The sequence below is a fragment of the Aspergillus fischeri genome, genomic scaffold (genome assembly GCF_000149645.3).
Source record: "Aspergillus fischeri NRRL 181 1099437636262 genomic scaffold, whole genome shotgun sequence".
Lineage (NCBI taxonomy): Eukaryota > Fungi > Ascomycota > Eurotiomycetes > Eurotiales > Aspergillaceae > Aspergillus > Aspergillus fischeri.
In genome coordinates this window covers 1,406,385-1,426,208 of record NW_001509764.1, presented here as the reverse complement: position 1 = coordinate 1,426,208, position 19,824 = coordinate 1,406,385, and the positions used below count along the sequence as shown (strand labels likewise).

Sequence of the window (19,824 nt, the reverse complement as noted above, 5' to 3'; positions counted from 1 at the left end):
AATGCATTGGGAATAGGCATGTCCCCTTCCCCTAAGGCAGATAACAACATCTTGGTCTTTCTTCATTGTCTTGGCCAGCTCAACAGCGCCCCAGACTGCATGAGCAGTCTCTAGAGCGGGACTGATCCCCTCCAACTCACTGAGCAGCTTGAACCCCTCGAAAGCGTGCATCGGTAAGCCTTTTACACCGGCCACACAACAATCATCCAACAGTCGCTCCTCACCATAGCTCAATAGTAGGTTGTAATGACCCATTAATAGCAGACGTGCTCTGAGACATCTTTTCCGGGCTTCTTTTACCATCCCTAGGGTTGGCTCTATAGCGACATTATTCGCAAGCGCTTGCTATACATATGGTTAGCAGATACCCAGATAACATATGAGATTCAACATACAGTATTTGCGTTCTAATTGTAGGCTCATCCCCCAAGGAATCCATGAAAGGCCGATATTTATGTTAGAAAGATCATTAGATAAGAAGTAGCACTTGAGACTACTACCAATATATAAATACACATAGCTTTCGCCACTAGAGCATGGAATACATACCCGGTTTTTTTCTTTCTATGGGGCATGATGACCGGGGTATCCGGGGCTCCATACCATATATAGATAATGTCTTTTTCCAGACAATGGTTTGCAATGAACAAGGGACATAAGTCATGTCATGTGTCTTTCTCCAGACTGTAGTACTTCAAATTAATCCCTGTTGTACAGATCTATTGGATAAGATCTGGTTTTACCCCTCGGCCTATCTCAAAGTTCATCACATTTGTAGTGTATACCGTTATACCTGACAAAAGAACAAATACCCCACAGTCATTGTTCTCATGCACTGTAGCTTGGTTGAGGCGCGGCAGGCCCACCCTGTCAATCGGCCCGCAATGGAGCGAATGGAGCAAATATTCCCAAAGAGGCCACAGAAAGGCGGAGATTTGGGTGAGAGAAGCAATCTTGTTTGCCGAATATGTACAATGTAGCAATATGTACGAATCAATACCACATAGTTATGCAAATCAATGCAGGCCAAGATATAGCCGAGTCCACATTCCATCTGTCAACACCATCAATGAACCCAAAACTCTAAATCTGCGACGCAGGCCCCACAAAGGAATGCCATAAGCGAAATCCCATGCACAGAGATCGTGGGATTGCAGGTCTTATCATCTGCCTTGTCTATACTCTGGCTTTCGGTGGTCATACCGAGCACATTTGCCGACCGATTGCCCTTTGATTACGAACCGACAACGGAACCAACTTCCTGCATGCCCAGGACGGTGAGCAGAGGTCCGAGTGTGATGAGCAAGGCAAAGGCTGCGAAGGGATTGTTCACAGTCGCAAAGTATAAACATACAATCGACTTGGTAGTTCGTCCAGTCGTGAGTCTGACAACGAAGACATCTTCCTGATATCTAAGGAGACCTGGACATCAGAACCTTCTTCTGGTTCATTGCCATCAAGAGCATCCTTTCATGGATATTTGATATAGAAGAAAAGGAATCTTATGAGGTGCACCGAGTGATATAACCGGGGTTCTGAGTTAAGCCACTATACCTAATATAGAATGTCCAGCTTCCTGCTTGGCGCTGCAAAAGGTCATGTGCATGCAGGAGATGATCAGTCCATTCTTTTCCAATTGTGCATGTAGAGGATTGCTGATTTGTTTGGTTATTGAGCAAAAGCTCTCCGATCTGTCATGGCTCACGACTACTCCATATCTTCAAAGTAATCAGTTTCATGTTGTGTCAAACAAGGCCTGGAGCATGAAGACCTATTGATAGTCAACCCGCTGATGCTAGACTTTCTTTGTGTTGATTTTCATGAAAGCATTGACTTGACGAGTTGTATCGTTCGAACAACTCGAAACAAGGCGCTCTACAGAGTACTGATGGTAAGCTATTGGCGGGGTGATTTTCCGACTGCACGAGTGACACTTCCCACAGAGTCTGGACTTGACTCATCATCTTCAGCAACAGAAATGTTCATCACATCTTCAGTCTTGATCTTCAGTTCGTCAATCACTCTTTAACTTCCCGTGCGCCCATCGCCAAGACACACTAAACGAAGAGTTCGCATTCCCTTTTGTCTTTCGACATCAGTATTCCAAATCATCCGTTATCCCTCACCACCATGCGGATCATACTCATGGGTGTAATCAAGTTACTGTACGGAATAGTTATTTGACAGAGCAAGGAGCACGAGTAAGGAGACTCAGGGTCGAGTCCACGGAGCAGATACTTCCTGCTGAGATTGTCTGGTTCTGGTTCTTCAGAGGGCCCGCTCCCGAGGGATCGGCCGGACTCATTGCCCAAAACATGCTGATCTGCAGTCGGTCATCCAGTTCAGGAATTGGCGGAAATGAATGGCTTGATTATTGGCTAAGTTTTCCCATATCATTTCACTTCAATAGCACTTGTCTTCGATATGATTCGGCGCTCATATCTTTGGCTGGCTGCAGCTAGGCTAGCTGAGTCAAGACCGAGCTTGGACGAAGAAGCAAAAGGGAAAAAAATAAGCAACTTTCAGAAGCTCGCGGTGCTTGACAGATCCTTAAGTACGATGGGGTTGTCCCGCACAGTCGACAATCTCAACTTACACAGACTCTATACAGCCTGTTCCATCACCCGTTCTAAAGCAGAGCCAAAGAGTCAAGCTGCAAACAACCATGGCCGAACGACCCCGACCGACTCTTCTCAGGCGTGTCCTGACAGCAATCATCGACCCCGTTGATCGCGAGGAACAGGGCTACCCTCACTACCCTACAATGCACGGACTCCATGACGCAGAGAACGAGGGTCTATCCATGGGCTCCGCAAATAATCCACAACTCGCCCGGCGCCTGACGGTAGCAACCACCCACGCCAGCACCCTGATCCCCCCGTCAGACAAACTGCTCGTTTTCCGCGCTCTCACCGGCATCGACACCGTCCCGGCCCTAGCAATCCCGCACCATCACCCGCGTAGCGCGCCCAACGTCGGCATCTATACGCGCGTCGTGCGCGCCGAGCAAGCCGCCGCACAGCGGTTCCGCTTTTTCAGCATCCTCATGAACACCTGCCTGGGCATCCAGATTGTAGTCGCGGCCGCGCTGACGGCCCTCGGCGCCGCGCGCGGGCCCCACAACGCCGTGACGGCGTTTGGCGCTATCAACACTATCATGGCGGGTATACTGACCTATCTCAAGGGGTCCGGGCTACCCGATCGTTTGAAGCACTACCAGAACGAATGGCGGAACATCCGGGAGTATATTGAGCAACGAGAGCGCGAGTTCTGCCTGGACGGCTGCCAGCTGGATGTCCAGGAGGAGATTCTTTTCATCGAGAGCATGTACGAGGGTGTCAAGCGGGAAATCGAGGCGACCAAGAGCGGGGAGAATCGCTCGCCAGCTGGACCGGGGCAGACTCGTCGGTCGTTTCTGCCGGAGGCGCGGGCACCTGAATCGCAGCAGCCTGGGAAGCCTGATGCGGGCAGCCCGGTGTCTGTTCCTGAGCCGGTATTGGAGAAGAACCCGCACTATGAGCAGAAGCACCCACACTATGAGCGGGTTTGAAACTGTCTGACTTGAAGCGTATGAACTCAGCTAATAGCTAATATAATGAACCTCATGATCATGTCCTTCCGTGTAGTATCACCACAACAAACATATACTATAATGAGTACTCATAGTACAGATGAGATGCAAGTCATGCAACATACTCGGGCAATCTGCTCCACTCGGCCCACAGCTACAAAGTCTTGGCACATCATATCTCATCTCAGTCTCTCACCGCGTTCTCATCTTATCACGATCAACATACAAATATACAAAACCTCTCTAGATAGCAAGAAAAGAAAAATGTCCTTCGAACTCCTCCCCGCAGACCCCGCAGACTCCCCCAACCTAACCACCGTCTTCTTCTCCGCCTTCAGCAACCCCTTCAACCAACGCCTGTTTCCACGCACCCCAGACGTAACCGCCTACTGGACCGCCCAATTCACGTCCTTCATCAACAATCCACACAAGACCGTTCTCAAGATAATCGACTCAGAAGACGGGTCCATCGTCGCGTTTGCCGTGTGGCAGCTCCCGGTCCAATCCTCCCCCGAGGATGTCCACTTGAAACATCCGCATTCGCATTCGCATGCAGGCGATGAGCATCACTACCCCGCCAGTTCCGACAGGGAGCTCTGCGAGGTATTCTTCGGTGGAATGGAGGAGATGAAGGGGAGGATTATGGGTGCTCGGCCTCATTACTGTATTTCCTTTCCCGTTTGGTTTCCCTTTGAGCTCTGTTACAGAAAGGTGCATGCTGACTGTCTAGATCTGGAGATGCTGGGGACCCGGCCGGAGTACGCTGGGCAGGGCCTTGCGTCGAGACTCCTCCGATGGGGATTGGAGAGGGCTGATGAGGTGGGACTGGAGACGTATCTCTCGGCGTCGCCGGTGGGGAGGCCGCTGTATGAGAAGTTTGGGTTTCGGGTGGTGGAGGAGAGGGAGGTGGTGGGTGGGTATGTGCAGGGGTATATGCTGAGGGCTGGGAGGGTGATTAATTGATATCCGTGAACTGTTTGCTTTGTATATTTAGAGAGGGGTGGATACGGTATAGAGCATTGCATGGTATGAAGGTTATATATTCTCTTCAAAGATTAAGTCAAAGACACAGTCACGATGATGCCTGGTAGGATGTAGTTGGAGGAGATCAAAGCAAGCATCCGGTAGAAACCCCCGAGGATCATGTAAACTCATTGGAGATGATACAGATCATGCTGCTCAGAATGTAGAACTATATCTAGGTAGAGGTACAGCGACGCCTGCGGATATAATGACTGAATATCAGGCTAGGATGATGATAGGAGAGATGTGGACCTGGTAACTTCTACCATTTATCAGTAATCCTAATCCCTGCCTAGTCTCTGCCAGAAAATATCCTTCCAATTATGACACATGATCAATCTTGCTCATCCTTGTAAATCGGTAACTGTCTTTGTTCTGCATCAATAATTTCAGGTCATCGATGCTACCGTCTAACACCATGTCCACCCATCCTAACAATCAAAAAACAGTAAATGAAAACGAAGAGAATGTTTTCCTCTTCGTTCCAAACTTGATTGGCATGATAATCTTCCAGCCATGAAGACCAGAGTTTCAATACTTAATATTCATTCTAGGCTACACCCGAATCATTTTCGCCATTGCTTCGCTCTACTACATGCCCTACCACCCACGAACCTGTTCACTCCTATACAGCATTTCATATGTCCTAGACGCCTTAGACGGAGCAGCTGCCCGGCACCTCGGACAGTCAACACGCTTCGGCGCCGTCCTGGACATGATCACAGATCGATGTACAACCACCTGTCTGCTGGTCTTTCTCGCATCCGCGTTTCCCAGATGGAGTATCTCCTTTCAGGCCTTGATTAGTCTGGACTATTCAAGCCACTACATCCATATGTATGCCACCCTGGCAATGGGCGGGCAGACGCAGAGCCACAAGAATATCGATGAGAGTCGGCCTTGGGTTATGAGGACGTATTACTCTAATCAGGTTTGCATCACCATTTAAGCACAGAGAACATGAATTGATATAGCCCAGAAAGTTCTGTTTACTGTATGCACGATGAACGAGGCGTTTTTCATCGCGCTGTATCTACTTGCGTTTTCTTCGCCGTTGCTAATGCCTCAAGAGAATGGCGAAACAGCATCCCAGATCTGGGGATCGCCTTGGAGTGCTGGGGCTATGGAAATAGCTCGGTAAGTATAGCCCCGGCGAGGCTAGGACTGATGCTGAGCGAATCTAGTGCCGATAAATTCGACAGTTCCATGCCGTGGTTGTGGCTTACCCTTTCGTCGCCCTTGATGCTCTTCAAGCAGTATGTGAATGTTGTACAACTAGTAGAAGCGAGTAGATGGCTAGCACGGGGCGATGTTGAGATGAGGAGGGATGCACGCTTGCTTCGAGCAAAAACTGAATGACTTGGCTGATATACATTCTTGAGACTAATTTTCATACCGAACATGTCACAATTATGCTTTGCAGTTAAACACTATGGCATTAGAGAACAGTGATGGCAGCCAGAACCTTGTTGCTCTTACAATATCAAGCCTGAGTGCTCAAACTTTCGTAGATCTCTGCCTCACTGGACACCTCAATCAACGTCTTGATACCCTCTCCCCGTCTCGTCGTCTCCCAAGCCTCCGTCGCCCTCTCAAAAGGCAACACCTTCGTAATGAACTGCTTAACAGGAATCCTCCCCTCAACCGCAAACTGCAGCCCCATCCGAAAATCCCCAGGCCCATACCGAAAGCATCCCTTCACCACAATCTCCTTCTCAGCAACCGTGCAGATAGGAAAGCTCACATTCCGCTTCCCGAGCCCCGTCTGGATAAACGCACCCCCAACCCGAAGCACCTCGATCCCCATTTGAATGCAAGGCTCCGCGCCCGTAGCTTCAATGGCGACATCAAAGCCAGGGATCTCGTCGCTCCTGTGCTCCGTTCGGTCAAGCACAGCCAGCAGAGCCGCGGCATACTCCTCCGAAGACCCAGGAGCAGAAGGCAGCCACGTCCAGAAAACCATTCCCTCGCTCGCGAGAAACGACCGCGCAAATTCCAGCTTCGCTGCGTTAAGATCAACCATAGAAATCGTCGCGGCCCCAAACTCCCTCGCTACGGCTGCACAAAGCAAGCCTACCGTGCCCGCACCAAACACGACTACCCGATCCCCAGGCCGCACGCCCACCTGTCGCACAGAGTGCACCGCCACCGCCAGCGGCTCCATCAGCACCGCCTCATCGAGCCCTAACGTCCCAGGTGGAATCTTGTAGCAGTAGTCCGCAGGCAGACGGAAGTACTTGGTCAACGTGCCGTGGCAGCTCGGCGGCGCCGCAGCGAACTTCATCCGCGGGCAGAGGTTGTACCGGCCGCTCTTGCAGCAGGGGCACCGATGGCACGGGTAGCCCGGTTCAATGGCGATGTGGTCTCCAGGTTGGAGGGTAGAAACCGAGGGTCCAACGGCGTGGACGATGCCGGATGCTTCGTGGCCCATGACGATCGGGTGTTCGGCGGATACGAGGCGTTTGACTCCGCCATGGAGCCAGAAATGGACCTTTTGCTTGTGGTTAGATTTGGGTTTTGTGATGGTCGGGGAAAGGGAGGTATGTGACGTACGTCGCTTCCACAGACGCCTGTGTATGCGATGCGAATGATCACGTCGGATGGATCCTCGATTTGCGGGATGGGTCTATCTTCGAATCTTGCGTCGAATGGGCCGTACAGCAGACATGACGGATTCTGCATCTCTGACAGAGAGACGGTGCCCATTTTGTGATGGGTAGATCGCAGACAGAGCTCAGTAGTGTCAGAAAGATTGGGCAAATCGATGAATGCTAAACTTTGAATGCCATCTGTTCGAAGACAGGGGGGCTATCTAACCCCGCACGATGGACACTTGTATTACATGACACAGCTGACGAAGGCCGTAGCGAATGGAATCGTTCAAAGAGACTCCTGGAGATACTCCAAGATTTTTCCCACTAGTCCATGACGGTGGAGATGGAATGCCACTCTCAGTGTCCAAGCGGATGGTTCAGGTCCTGGCAGCTGGGCTCAGACGAGCACTGTTTTGATGTCATACAAGAACGACAAGAGCGTGCTCTTAGAATGAGACAAAAAAGGAGTCTATCTTTGAGATGAGAGAACGTGTGCGCGATGGGTATCAGTACATTGGAGTCATTGTATCTCAAGAAAGAGAAGCAGCAGATTGTGTTCAATGCTAATTGACAGAACGAAGCTATAAGCTTTATGCAACCCACTCAGCGCTTTGTTGGATATCACAAAAGAAATTTCAGTGATCGCAGGCTTGAATTCTGAGCCAAGGAAAACACAAATCGCAAAGTCGTGACATCGTAAGTTGTAGCTGGAGAGGTTGCCGAATCTACGGCTTGGTAGCTAATATTCGCAATCGCTCTCGTAAAGCCTCCATTTCCGGATCATTCTCTCTTCCTTCTGATTCTTTCTCTTTCAGAGAAATGGATCGATACTCGCCATCCCCTCCAGGAGCCCCGACGGTCACCCAAACAAACTTGCCTCCTCCAAGTTGCGCCCGCTCCTGAGTGCCCTCCCAAAGCATCTTGGGAGCGTCAGCTGAAGTCTGATCTTGCGAGGGCCCACCTCCCAAGCGCCCATGCTTAACCCAGCTCTTCATGACTTCCCTGATAAAGCTGATCTTCTCCAGGAAAAAGTTGGTTTCCAGAACATCGCGAATGCGCTCATCCACAGAGCTCATCACGCTGCCATGTGCAATGCTCAGGAATGCCGTGGCCTCGTCTGAAGCAACGGCTCGAGTATCAAATCCGGACGGGTGCATCTTTCCTTTGGCGCTCAGATACCGGGCCGCAGAAGGGGAGAGATGATAGAAGTCAATCCAGGGCGATGAGGCTCTTGTACGACCAGGGGATATGACGAGCTTTGTGTGGTCGGGGAAATTGAACTATTCCGGAGCATAATTAGAGCGTGTATTAAGCTGCAAAGATGGGCTAACAAACCTGGAAAGCACCGTCGCCAAACCCCCAGACACCGACGTTGCCCAATCGCTGGTAGAACTTGATAAACTGGCCAAGGCCGTCTGTTGGTTTATCGTCTTCCGAAACGTCATCGTCGTCATGTCTGCCCAAGGATCCAATCATATACTTGCCGAACTGATCAACCAGCTTCACGCGTTTGATCTTCTCCGCATCGGCACGCGCGCGTTCGAGACCGGAGTTTGTGCGAACCTTGATTCCAGCACCAGAGGAGCCATCGGAAGACGGCTTCACCTCGAAAACAGAAGGGGGAATGAGCGCACGCCGGATGCCCGTCAGACCATCTGACGATGTGATTTCGCAGTTCTCGTAGAATTCCACCGGCTTGCCGTTACGAGGCACGAGCTGACCAGCCTCGGAGTAGGTAGAGGCTCCATCCTTTTGTTTGCTTAGGCTACGGGCTTTCCGACGGATATGTCTTTCACCATTCCGTAGCAGAACTCCACTGGCCGGCTGGCCGTTCTCCGCTTTGAACACGCATCCCACACTACCGTCATCTAGAACATACCCAATGCCATAACGATTAGTGTAGTCTACCCATTTGATGACGTATGCATGGGGTGTCCTTCTCGAGCTTACGCGCCGGCGACCAGATGCCGGAGGCACCAGGTTAGAAAGCATCAGTCGGAGGTCGGTGTTGACGTCCTCGAGAGACGTCCTTGGTATCATCTCGCAGTGATCGTCCGGATGAAGGAGTGGATACAGTCCTAATGTCGAGCGCTTACTGCTTGACGTGGAGGCTGTTTTGCTACTGGAACGGCTTACGGCGGCTTCTGTTCGCAGACGGCCATCTCCGCTTGGCACTTCCTTCGCCTTGACTTCTTCTTCTAGCTCCTGCCCCTTGGAAGATTGGAGAGCTTCTTCCCTCGCAACTGAACGTGCAGAGCTTTGGCGTAACCTCGTAGGTAGATTGTCCAACGCTGAGGAGACCGACCGCTCTTTGATGACGGCGGGAGCGGAAAGTGCGTCGTTGCTTGCCGCTCCGAGTCGTCGAGACTGCGACCGTGTTTTACCCACTGTCAGCATCCCAGGGTCACTGGTGGATGGCACAATCTTTCTGTCCAAGTCACGCGTTGAACCTGAGTACGAGACTGCCACTCCGCGTCGCGCGCGTATGGGTCTTTCCGCGAGTCCACCGGTTGGCACGACAGGAGCAGCAGACTCGGGTTCTACTACTGCTGGTGGATCGCAGATAGCTGCAATCTTCCTGACCGAGCTTCGAGCACCCATTGCCTGTTGGCGAAGCGTTGCAGCATGACTCTGCGGTTCTTTCCGTCGTTGCTGGGCTGCAGCAAGAGCGGCTTGGGTTCTGGAAAGAGAGACAGAATTACTGCGCATGGATACGGTACGCTTACTAGAGGACCTCGTACCGTCCAGTGACGAGTCATCCTTGCCAAGTGCAAGGCCAGGACTGGGCGTGCTCCAGTCCCCGTCTGGGTCACTAGGGTATCTGTAGACCATGTCTTCGGGCAGCGGCATAACTGGCTGCATTCCCTTTTCCTCCTCAGATAGACACTCCGCAAATGCAGATTTCGAACAGTTTTTGCCAACGGACTTGCGAGCTGTCCCATCTGGTTTACGTCCGACTCCACAGAGACTGTAGAAAGCCGTCCGGCAGATGAGGTATCGCTGTGTCGGGTCATCAACATGCTCTATGTAGCCTGACAGCTTCTCGTCATACTCCAGGCTATGACCGAGCATCATGCGATCACCACGAGGCTCATCCGACCTGAGCCAGATTGGCGTCGAAACAGTGCAAGTCGGGTCCAGTCGACGAGGGATACATCCATCATACATATTGAAGAATGGATGTTCGACAATGTCGTCTGGGTCAGGCCGCTCGTTCTCTGAGAGATTGAGACAAGAGCTGACCAGAGATTTGGCCTCGTCGGGAATGTGATTCGCGCACTGAGTGCCGCTGGGCCACACATAACTCAAATTCCTGACTTTCTTGTATATTTCCTCCTGTGTTTTAGACTGAAATGGCGGATAACCGGTAAGCATCGCAAAGCTTCGAAAATATTTGTTAGTGGGAACCCTGTGCGTGTCATGACTTTAATCTTGCTTACCATATTATACCCAACGACCAAATATCAACCTTCTGGGTATGACCACCCTTACTCTTATCAAGGACCTCTGGAGCAATATAGTTCGGTGTCCCACACAGTGTTTTCCTCCGCTTCTCGTCCTTTTCAGAGATAATCATCGCTGCCAGTCCAAAATCGCCCACTTTGATGTCCATATTACGATCCAAAAACAAATTTCCCATTTTCAGATCACGGTGCGCAACACTCCTCTTGTGGAGATACTTGACGGCACCGCAAAGCTGTACCATGAATCGTCGCACTTCGGGCAAGCTCAGGCATTTCCTCTTCCTCACCATGTCCATTACTGAACCGTTTGGACACAGCTCCAGGACCACATAGATACACTTGTCAAATGCAAAGGCGCGATGAAATTCGACGATGTGGGGATGGCGCATTTTCGAATGTATTTGAAGTTCGGTTCGAAACTACAGAGTGTTCTGGTTAGAACAGGGTTGATTAAAGCACGCCAATGCGGGCGGATGCGACTCGAGACATACCTTCTCCTGCATCTTTTTCTGCCCCATCTCAGACCTCACCACCTTCATTGCAAAGACTCTTCCATTCCGCAATAGCGTTCCTTCGTAGCAGATTGCGAAACCTCCTTTTCCAAGAAAAGCGCCAGTAGAATAGCGCTCACCCCCTTCCGCGGGCTCTACAACCAGTGATGGTGGTGGAGGCGCATGGATTTTCGACGAAGCGGCTTTTTGCGCCGCTGCGGCGGCAGCGGCATTCTTGTCCAGGACTTTTCGCTCCATGCTGACTTTAGGTCTGATCAAGTGATTCGTCGATCGCGGCGACAATGCTTCCATCTTCGATTCCAGTCCTTCGATCGGTTTCCTTGCTGTGCGTGGGCATCAATTTTCGCATTGGAGATCAATCGTGTGACCAGGCAAGGTGAGACGAAATATTTGTCGTAGTCATAAAAGTATCGCTACAATATAGACAATCAACGCAAGACGGAGCGAAAAGGGGTATAATAGATGAGCTGCTTTTGGTATCTATGGCTCAAATCTGTCAGTACGTCTGGAACCGGATCATCCAATGTCTCGGTGTTCCGTTGTGGAAACAAAGAACTCGGATTCGGGGTGAGTGATTGCTTACCAAAAAACAAGTGCAAGTAGAAAAATATGATCAACTATAACTCTCTGAAACAATGATATGCATGTAACGCCACAACAAGCAAACTGACAGCCCTGATGAGAGGCGGGGGAGGGGAAGCAGGGAGTGATGATGATTGTATTGAGGCTGCCAACTGTGATGGTGAAGAAGGAATTGACTATTCAAAACGGATTGCTTAATCGGGTAATCGATAAACATTCGTCCGACTGCCGCAACAACGTGCATTGCTGACATAAGCATGTATATCATTCGTAATGCGCTTGAAATGACGCAGAGAGTCAGGGACCATTCCGGATACGGCCATAGCGCGGCAGCAGCTGAGAGTGCCTGGCTATCAGTCATCATCATCAACTGCAGCAGTAGCCTGGACGTCTGCTCAATTCAACCGCTGAATTGTATTGAGAGCTGTCAAGATGTCTCTGACTTTGAAGCTCTCTTCTCTTGTGATTCGCACTCTATCAAAGCCGATTGCAGTATGCTTCACCCCCTCAACCCCCCCTCCAAATTTTGAAGCTCTGAAAGACTTACACCTTCAAGAATCAAATCAAAGCCCAGGCTCGCGAACATGAGCGCTTCCGACGAATCTGCGTCTCCATAGCGCAAGGCCTGCATCGAATCGACATGCGTCTCCGCCTAGGAAACCTACGGGATAATGCTGCGGCTCAAAAGCGTGCAGCCGCCGAAGCCGAAGTCCGAAAACACAAACCCACAGCGCCGACGGTAAAAACGGAAGCAGAAGCCAAAGCCGAAGAGGAGGCCATAGCGAAAGCAAAGGCTGCGGCGTCAGAGGCAGCGAAACCGGCTCCCACCCCTCATATTCGACCGCTGTCGGAATCTAAAGCCATAGAATCGGGCGCAACTTTCATCAGCGAGACCTTCTTATTTCTCGTTGCGGGTGGACTGATCGTGTTTGAATCATGGAGATCGAGGAGAAAGGAAACAACGCGGAGAGAAGATGTTGAGGCCAGGTTAGTCGAACTGGAGCAGTCTGAGAAGACCGCCCGGAAGGCCCTGGTCGCCTTGGAAAAGGAGGTCATACATCTCAAGGCCAAGGCTGGGGAGTCAGTCAAACCGTCGGTTAGAATACTTCCGCGTGAAGTGTGGGAAGTTGAAGAGGAAGAAGAAGCTGAAGAGCTGGCGGAGCTGGACTGGTGGTCGCGGATCACTTCGTTCTTCACTTTTGGACAGACGACTGAACAGAAACCGGGCGAGGTACCCAAGCCCGTCGTACAGTCGAACCAAAGCTCGCCCTCCAATTCAGCAGTCCCTATTCAATTCGACCAATCACCAGCGAAATCGGTCGCTCATGAGACGCCCTCAGTAAAGAATCATTGAGTGATTCGACTGGTGTGGCTTTGCACATAAATAACCTCTCCATAATCTTCGCTCATATTTCTTGTTATGCAGTTTCCGGTTCCGGAGTTGTTGGATGTCAGCATTAGCATGTCTTGTCTTCAAGATACCCTCTGTTATGGTAATAGATGATGGGTCGACAGTTTATCTGGTTGTGGCGGAAGGAGGAAAGTTTGATGAGAGTCCAGATATTGCATGACTTGACCACTCTCCTCTCTACTCTCACAAACGCATGTTCCTCATTCCTGTACATATACTCTCCAATCCCGGCTGTCAGTTCACAACTATAGACTTATTCGCTTCTTGCGATGCCAGATCCTGCCGTGTCATCTCTTCGAGGGACATTTTCTTCTTCTCTAGGGAATCGTCCTGTCTGGAAAGTAATGGGCCCGGTAATTGCAGCGTCTGTGCCAATGCTCGAAGGTTTGCATCCGAACCCCAGTTCAGCTTTGAGTCACTTCTGAATGTGATTCAACTAGAGTGCGATTTGCGAGAAGCGGATTTCGACTTTGATCTCGGCAATTTACAGCATTTGAAGGTCTTGCTTCTCTCTCAATCTTCAATTCAAGACAACAGGCAAGAGACAATCGCTCAACTGAAAAGGTTTTCGTGCATGGCCACAGGCTCTCACAGAAAAGCCATTGCTTTTCTCCTTACGGAAGAACCCTTCAGCAGTGCAAGTGGCAGGTATAGCCTCGAAGGACTCCTTGCTCTGCAAGTTCTGTACGCGAGCTCTTCTCTTTTTATCTTGTGTTTAAGTTGAGAACTCGGGACTGGAATGAACTTCAGCTGATTCGTTTTTTATCCAACCAGCATGGCTGAGTCCCTACCAGACCATCTGCCCACAATCCCAATTCCTGACTCATCTTGCTTCACGACCTGCATTCAGGAATATATAGGCTGTCTTGCGAATCTACCGCCTTTCTCTCGGCCGTTGACGGACACTGTGTCTTTACTACATCACATGAGAGCTCCGTCCTTTGCTCCTCTCCCGGAACATGATGCAAATGTCCTGAGTGATCTTTTTCCTTCCTTTAAATCCTTGAGCCAGGCCATCCGCACGCAGGAAGGGAGGTTTGCGCTAGATGAACATCTCGGGAGCCAACTGGGGACGGACATTACTCAGTTCTGGAAGGAAGATCACGTTTATGAGTAAATGCTCAAGCTCTGCTCTCTACCTGCATCTTATCCGATTTAACAACCGTGTGAGCCGATATGGCGTATCCAAAACGCTGGCAGTTGCAGAAGCGGTATCTACATGAATGCTCGAGTCGGAAGGGATATATATAACTTATTTGACCAGCGTAGAAAATCAACACCTTAGCACAATAACCCGACCAAACTGCAATGATTCCTTTCTTCCCCTGAAGAAATATCAAGGAATCATTGAGATGCACATTAGAATGCCAATGAGCCCCATTTTGCAATTTCATCCAAAGTGAAGGCAGAAGCTTTAACTAAATGCAGCATTGACGTAGGAGGGGGATGATCACGAAGTTACTCCCATTTGACGGCCTGAGGCCAAGAAATAATATCGCTAGGCATCGTAATACCCGGGTTGTGCTGTTCCTAATTTGGAGACAATGGCATTTTTTAGCGCCAGGGACCACGAATGATTAGCCCCTAAATGCCCGAGCGGCGAAGGAATCGAACAAAGTTCGAAAAAGTTAGCCTGGGATGAGTCGGATATGCGGCCGGGTTGACTAAGAGAACTCCGGAGCCTGAGCGAGATTGCGCGTTTTCGACCTGACAAAGGGAACCCAACGGTGCCACATGTGTGTCCAGTGTGGCGCAGTCCCCGTTATTATCCAGGAGAGCGTCCTTAGTCCTATCAAGGCCCAGTAAGGACTAAGACTCCAGTCCAGTCCTCCACAAGACACCATCGTCATTCTAAGTTCCTACTATCGTTCATCCCCTCCCCTCTCCCCCCCCTCCTTTCCTTATATTGACATCCACCGTTCTTTCTACCGACTCTGCGCACTGCTTGGATTGAGCGTCCTGTCTTTTGCGTACATTTATCTTATCTCTTCCACGCTCACTTGCCGCTGCCGTGTGAAACTTGATAGGTCAGATATCTTGACGCCTGGGCGCCATATCCGGGGAAGTCGGCAGCAACAATCATGGTATGTCTACAATTAACCCACACAATCAGCTTCAGAGGAAATTGTTCTTGATTCAGAAATTGTTTTTCTAACTCCGCGCTTTCTTCTAGGGACACTCACGACGTCCTGCTGGCGGAGAGAAGAAGAGTCGAGGCTTCGGTCGGTCCAAGGCGGCTGCCGATGTGGGCGATGGGCGACAAACGGGGGGCAAGCCTCAGGTGAAGAAGGCCACTTTCGAGAGCACAAAGAAGAAGGAAATTGGTGTTTCAGATCTTACATTGTTGAGCAAAATCTCGAACGAGGCTATCAATGACAACCTGAAGCTGCGCTTTGAACATGACGAGATCTATGTAAGCAACATCCCCTGACTAGCGGACCTCGAGATTTTTGCACTACTGAGGGCGTGCGCTGATCTGAATTCTTCGGATGATAGACATATATCGGCCACGTGTTGGTGTCCGTCAACCCTTTCCAAGACCGTGAGTTTATACCGAGCCATGTGCGATCTTCAAAGGCGCGTCGCTGACATCGTTGCTTCGCAGTGGGTATCTACACCGACAATGTTCTCCAGTCTTATCGAGGTAAAAATCGACTCGAAGTGCCCCCCCACGTTTTCGCGGTCGCAGAATCAGCCTACTACAACATGAAATCTTACAAGGATAACCAGTGCGTGATTATCTCAGGAGAGTCGGGTGCAGGAAAGACGGAAGCTGCGAAGCGGATTATGCAGTACATCGCCAGTGTATCCGGAGGCACTGATTCGTCCATCCAGCATACCAAGGAGATGGTGCTAGCTACCAACCCGTTGCTCGAGTCGTTCGGCAATGCGAAGACCCTGCGCAATAACAACTCCTCCCGGTTTGGAAAGTATCTCGAACTGGAGTTCAACACAAACGGTGAACCAGTGGGTGCCAATATCACCAACTACTTGCTGGAGAAATCCAGAGTAGTAGGACAAATCACAAACGAGCGAAACTTCCACATTTTCTACCAATTTACCAAAGCGGCGCCGCAGAAATATAGAGGTGAGTTGATCTTTCCGATCTCACCAGTGTTTCTCCCACTGACAGACAGATAGATTTGTTCGGCATACAGCAACCGCAGTCATACCTCTACACCAGCCGATCGAAATGTTATGACGTCCCTGGCGTTGACGATTCTGCTGAGTTCCGCGATACTTTGAATGCGATGAACGTGATTGGCATGACGGAGGGTGAGCAGGATGATGTCTTCCGTATGCTGGCTGCGATCTTGTGGATCGGCAATGTTCAATTTGCAGAAGACGATTCCGGGAACGCCGTTATTACGGATCAGTCAGTGGTTGACTATGTTGCGTACCTCCTGGAGGTTGATGCTGCTCAGGTGAACAAAGCCTTTACCATTCGGGTGATGGAAACTGCTCGCGGGGGTCGCAGAGGGTCAGTCTATGAGGTTCCACTCAATACTGTCCAAGCTCTTGCTGTCCGTGACGCGTTGGCCAAAGCAATCTACTTCAACCTGTTTGACTGGATTGTGCAGCGTGTCAACGCCTCCCTGACTGCCAGAGGGGAGGTTGCGAACTCGATTGGTATTCTGGATATTTATGGCTTCGAGATCTTCGAGAAGAACTCCTTCGAGCAACTCTGTATCAACTATGTCAACGAGAAGTTGCAGCAAATCTTCATTCAATTGACTCTCAAGGCTGAGCAGGATGAATACGCTCGCGAGCAGATTCAGTGGACTCCCATCAAATACTTTGACAACAAGGTTGTGTGCTCGTTGATTGAAGACAAACGTCCACCTGGTGTATTTGCTGCTCTAAACGATGCCTGTGCAACAGCGCACGCTGATTCCAGCGCTGCAGATAACACCTTCGTCGGACGACTCAACTTCTTGTCTCAAAATCCCAACTTTGAGAACCGCCAGGGGCAGTTCATTGTCAAGCATTACGCTGGTGATGTCAGCTACGCCGTGGCTGGAATGACAGACAAGAACAAGGACCAGTTGCTGAAAGACCTTCTGAATCTGGTCGGAACAAGCGGCAACCAATTCGTCCATACGCTCTTCCCCGAGCAAGTCAATCAGGATGACAAGAGACGTCCACCCACCGCCAGCGACAAGATCAAGGCCTCGGCCAACGACCTGGTGGCAACCTTGATGAAGGCCCAGCCCTCGTATATTCGGACAATCAAGCCGAACGATAACAAGGCGCCTAAGGAGTACAACGTCGGAAACGTTCTGCATCAGATTAAATACCTTGGATTGCAGGAGAACGTTCGGATCAGACGTGCTGGTTTTGCTTACCGTCAGACATTCGACAAGTTCGTGGAGCGTTTCTACCTTTTGTCGCCTAAGACGTCCTATGCAGGTGATTACACATGGACAGGGGACGCCGAATCTGGCGCTCGTCAGATTCTGAAGGATACCAGCATACCCGCCGAAGAGTACCAGATGGGAATCACAAAGGTGTTTGTCAAGACTCCAGAGACGTTGTTTGCTTTGGAAGCCATGCGTGACCGTTACTGGCACAACATGGCCATCCGAATCCAGCGTGCGTGGCGAAACTACCTTCGCTATCGTACTGAGTGTGCTATACGCATTCAGCGCTTCTGGCGTCGCACCACTGGCGGTCTCGAGTTCATTAAGCTGCGCGATCAGGGACATCAGCTGCTCAACGGGCGTAAGGAGCGTCGTCGGATGAGTCTGCTCGGTTCCCGCAGATTTCTTGGTGATTATATCGGGGTGGGCAATAAAGGTGGACCCGGCGAGATGGTCCGTAACGGTGCAGGCATCAGCGGTGAGTATTTGGAACACCGAAATGCAGCTCGATGGCTGGCTGACTTTGTTTCTACAGGATCAGAGGATATTCTCTTTTCATGCCGTGGCGAGGTTCTGGTTTCGAAATTTGGTCGGTCCAGCAAGCCTGCTCCTCGTATACTAGTCTTGGTACGCTGATTGTTCCACTTGCTCTTGTGCTTGGTGCTAACTCTATCAGACCAACCGCCACGTATACATCATAGCGCAAAACCTGGTCAACAATCAGCTGGTCATCTCGTCCGAAAGGACGATTCCAATCGGCGCCATTAAGGCTGTCAGTGCCTCGAACTTGAAAGATGACTGGTTTTCAATTGTGGTTGGCAGTCCACAAGAGCCTGACCCTCTTGTCAACTGCGTGTTCAAGACGGAATTTTTTACCCACCTGAACAACACGCTGCACGGACAATTAAACTTGAAGATTGCCGACCAGTAAGTGTCATTGTTGGAGTATTGGTCTTCCACCCGCTAACTAGGTTCAGCATCGAGTACAACAAGAAGCCGGGTAAATTGGCCACCGTCAAGGTCGTCAAGGATCCTGCTGTTGCCCGAGATGACAGCTACAAGAGTGGTACTATTCACACCGGTCCTGGAGAGCCTGCCAACTCGGTTTCCAAGCCAACCCCGAGGCCCAAGCAAGTCAGTGCGCGTCCGGTCACCAAAGGGAAGCTGCTCCGTCCTGGTGGCCCAGGAGGAGGACCTTCCAAGCTGGCGGCCAGACCGACTCCTGCAGCTCAACCCCTGCCCCGTGCCACACCGCAGCCTGCTGCACCTCAGCCAGCTGCCAGGGCTGTTCCTCAACCTGTTGCTGCCGTTGCTGCTTCTCACACTCGCACCGGTTCAACAGCTTCAGTGAGGGCACCGCCTCCACCGCCACCCGCGGCTGCACCTGCTCCGAAGAAGCCGACCGCAAAGGTTTTGTACGACTTCAATAGCCAGCAATCCAACGAGCTGTCAATCAAGGCTGGTGAGATTGTGCAGATTGTTTCCAAGGAAGGAAATGGTAAGCCTGGGAGTTTTTTTTTTTTTTTTTCATCTCAACCGTCTACTAACGAGTGATAGGTTGGTGGCTGTGCATGAACATGACGACTTCGGCGCAGGGTTGGACACCAGAAGCATATCTCGAAGAGCAAGTCGCTCCGACACCGAAACCTGCTCCTCCGCCGCCGCCACCAGCAGCTCCGAGGTCGACCCCAGCACCGGCGACCAACGGTGCCGCCGCGGCAGCCAAGGCCAAGCCTGCACCTCCCGCGCCTCCAGCGAAACGACCGAACATGGCGGCACGCAAGGCAGTGCCCACGCCACCACCGGCTCCTCGCGACAGCGCTGTAAGCATGAACTCTCACGACTCGTCTGGGGGTAGCGGTCGTGGAACACCCAACAGTATGTCCAACGCAAGCTTAGCCGGTGGTCTTGCAGAGGCACTGAGGGCACGACAACATGCAATGCAAGGAAAGCAGGATGACGATGACGACTGGTGATTGTCTCTTGTCTTCCTTTCCCTTTCCTCTATTCCGCACTTTGACTTTTGCAACCCACATATTCTTTCTTCCTGCAGTTTTCATTCTATTTCGCCTCCCTCGGCCTTCATTAGATTGTTCCATTGTCGCATGTTGATTCTTTTCGGGACTGGCTTTTTGATACCAAAAGAGCGAGCCTAGATTGTTTGGCGCTTGCATACTCTGATATTGACTGATGCCGGAGGCATGGATTGAATGTAGGTATTTCCTACGAACCAACATAGAGCGTCGTATATAGCAATTGAATAAGTTGAGTATCACTATGGTCATATTCGTAGACATGTCATGGTT

General features: G+C 50.8%; 7 protein-coding genes across 7 annotated transcripts, besides 1 other annotated feature; 5 read left to right on the top strand and 2 right to left on the bottom strand.

Moving 5' to 3' along the window:
* Window positions 1-2,665: 2,665 nt before the first annotated feature.
* NFIA_098480 (uncharacterized protein) lies at window positions 2,666-3,550 on the top strand (the record flags this gene model as incomplete). The annotated part of the gene is made up of 1 exon (XM_001262114.1): window positions 2,666-3,550. One exon carries the CDS (start codon window positions 2,666-2,668, stop codon window positions 3,548-3,550), a length of 885 nt encoding a protein of 294 aa, XP_001262115.1.
* Window positions 3,502-3,542: a microsatellite.
* Window positions 3,551-3,835: 285 nt separating the features above from the next.
* Window positions 3,836-4,534, top strand: NFIA_098470 (GNAT family N-acetyltransferase; the record flags this gene model as incomplete). The annotated part of the gene is made up of 2 exons (XM_001262113.1): window positions 3,836-4,235; window positions 4,302-4,534. 2 exons carry the CDS (start codon window positions 3,836-3,838, stop codon window positions 4,532-4,534), a joined length of 633 nt encoding a protein of 210 aa, XP_001262114.1.
* A 460-nt stretch (window positions 4,535-4,994) lies between these two features.
* On the top strand, window positions 4,995-5,953 carry NFIA_098460 (CDP-alcohol phosphatidyltransferase family protein; the record flags this gene model as incomplete). The annotated part of the gene is made up of 4 exons (XM_001262112.1): window positions 4,995-5,091; window positions 5,149-5,525; window positions 5,574-5,647; window positions 5,797-5,953. 4 exons carry the CDS (start codon window positions 4,995-4,997, stop codon window positions 5,951-5,953), a joined length of 705 nt encoding a protein of 234 aa, XP_001262113.1.
* Window positions 5,954-6,077: 124 nt separating this feature from the next.
* NFIA_098450 (NAD(P)-dependent alcohol dehydrogenase) lies at window positions 6,078-7,300 on the bottom strand (the record flags this gene model as incomplete). The annotated part of the gene is made up of 2 exons (XM_001262111.1): window positions 6,078-7,085; window positions 7,148-7,300. The coding sequence occupies 2 exons, from the start codon at window positions 7,298-7,300 to the stop codon at window positions 6,078-6,080; spliced, it is 1,161 nt and encodes a 386-aa protein (XP_001262112.1).
* Window positions 7,301-7,913: 613 nt separating this feature from the next.
* NFIA_098440 (CDC5/polo family serine/threonine-protein kinase) lies at window positions 7,914-11,401 on the bottom strand (the record flags this gene model as incomplete). Its single annotated transcript, XM_001262110.1, has 4 exons — window positions 7,914-8,468; window positions 8,524-10,570; window positions 10,629-11,071; window positions 11,144-11,401. 4 exons carry the CDS (start codon window positions 11,399-11,401, stop codon window positions 7,914-7,916), a joined length of 3,303 nt encoding a protein of 1,100 aa, XP_001262111.1.
* A 777-nt stretch (window positions 11,402-12,178) lies between these two features.
* Window positions 12,179-13,100, top strand: NFIA_098430 (OPA3 family protein; the record flags this gene model as incomplete). The annotated part of the gene is made up of 2 exons (XM_001262109.1): window positions 12,179-12,238; window positions 12,303-13,100. 2 exons carry the CDS (start codon window positions 12,179-12,181, stop codon window positions 13,098-13,100), a joined length of 858 nt encoding a protein of 285 aa, XP_001262110.1.
* A 2,138-nt stretch (window positions 13,101-15,238) lies between these two features.
* Window positions 15,239-19,494, top strand: NFIA_098420 (class I myosin myoA; the record flags this gene model as incomplete). Its single annotated transcript, XM_001262108.1, has 9 exons — window positions 15,239-15,241; window positions 15,331-15,570; window positions 15,654-15,699; window positions 15,763-16,245; window positions 16,299-17,996; window positions 18,054-18,145; window positions 18,195-18,445; window positions 18,496-19,016; window positions 19,076-19,494. 9 exons carry the CDS (start codon window positions 15,239-15,241, stop codon window positions 19,492-19,494), a joined length of 3,753 nt encoding a protein of 1,250 aa, XP_001262109.1.
* Window positions 19,495-19,824: the final 330 nt, after the last annotated feature.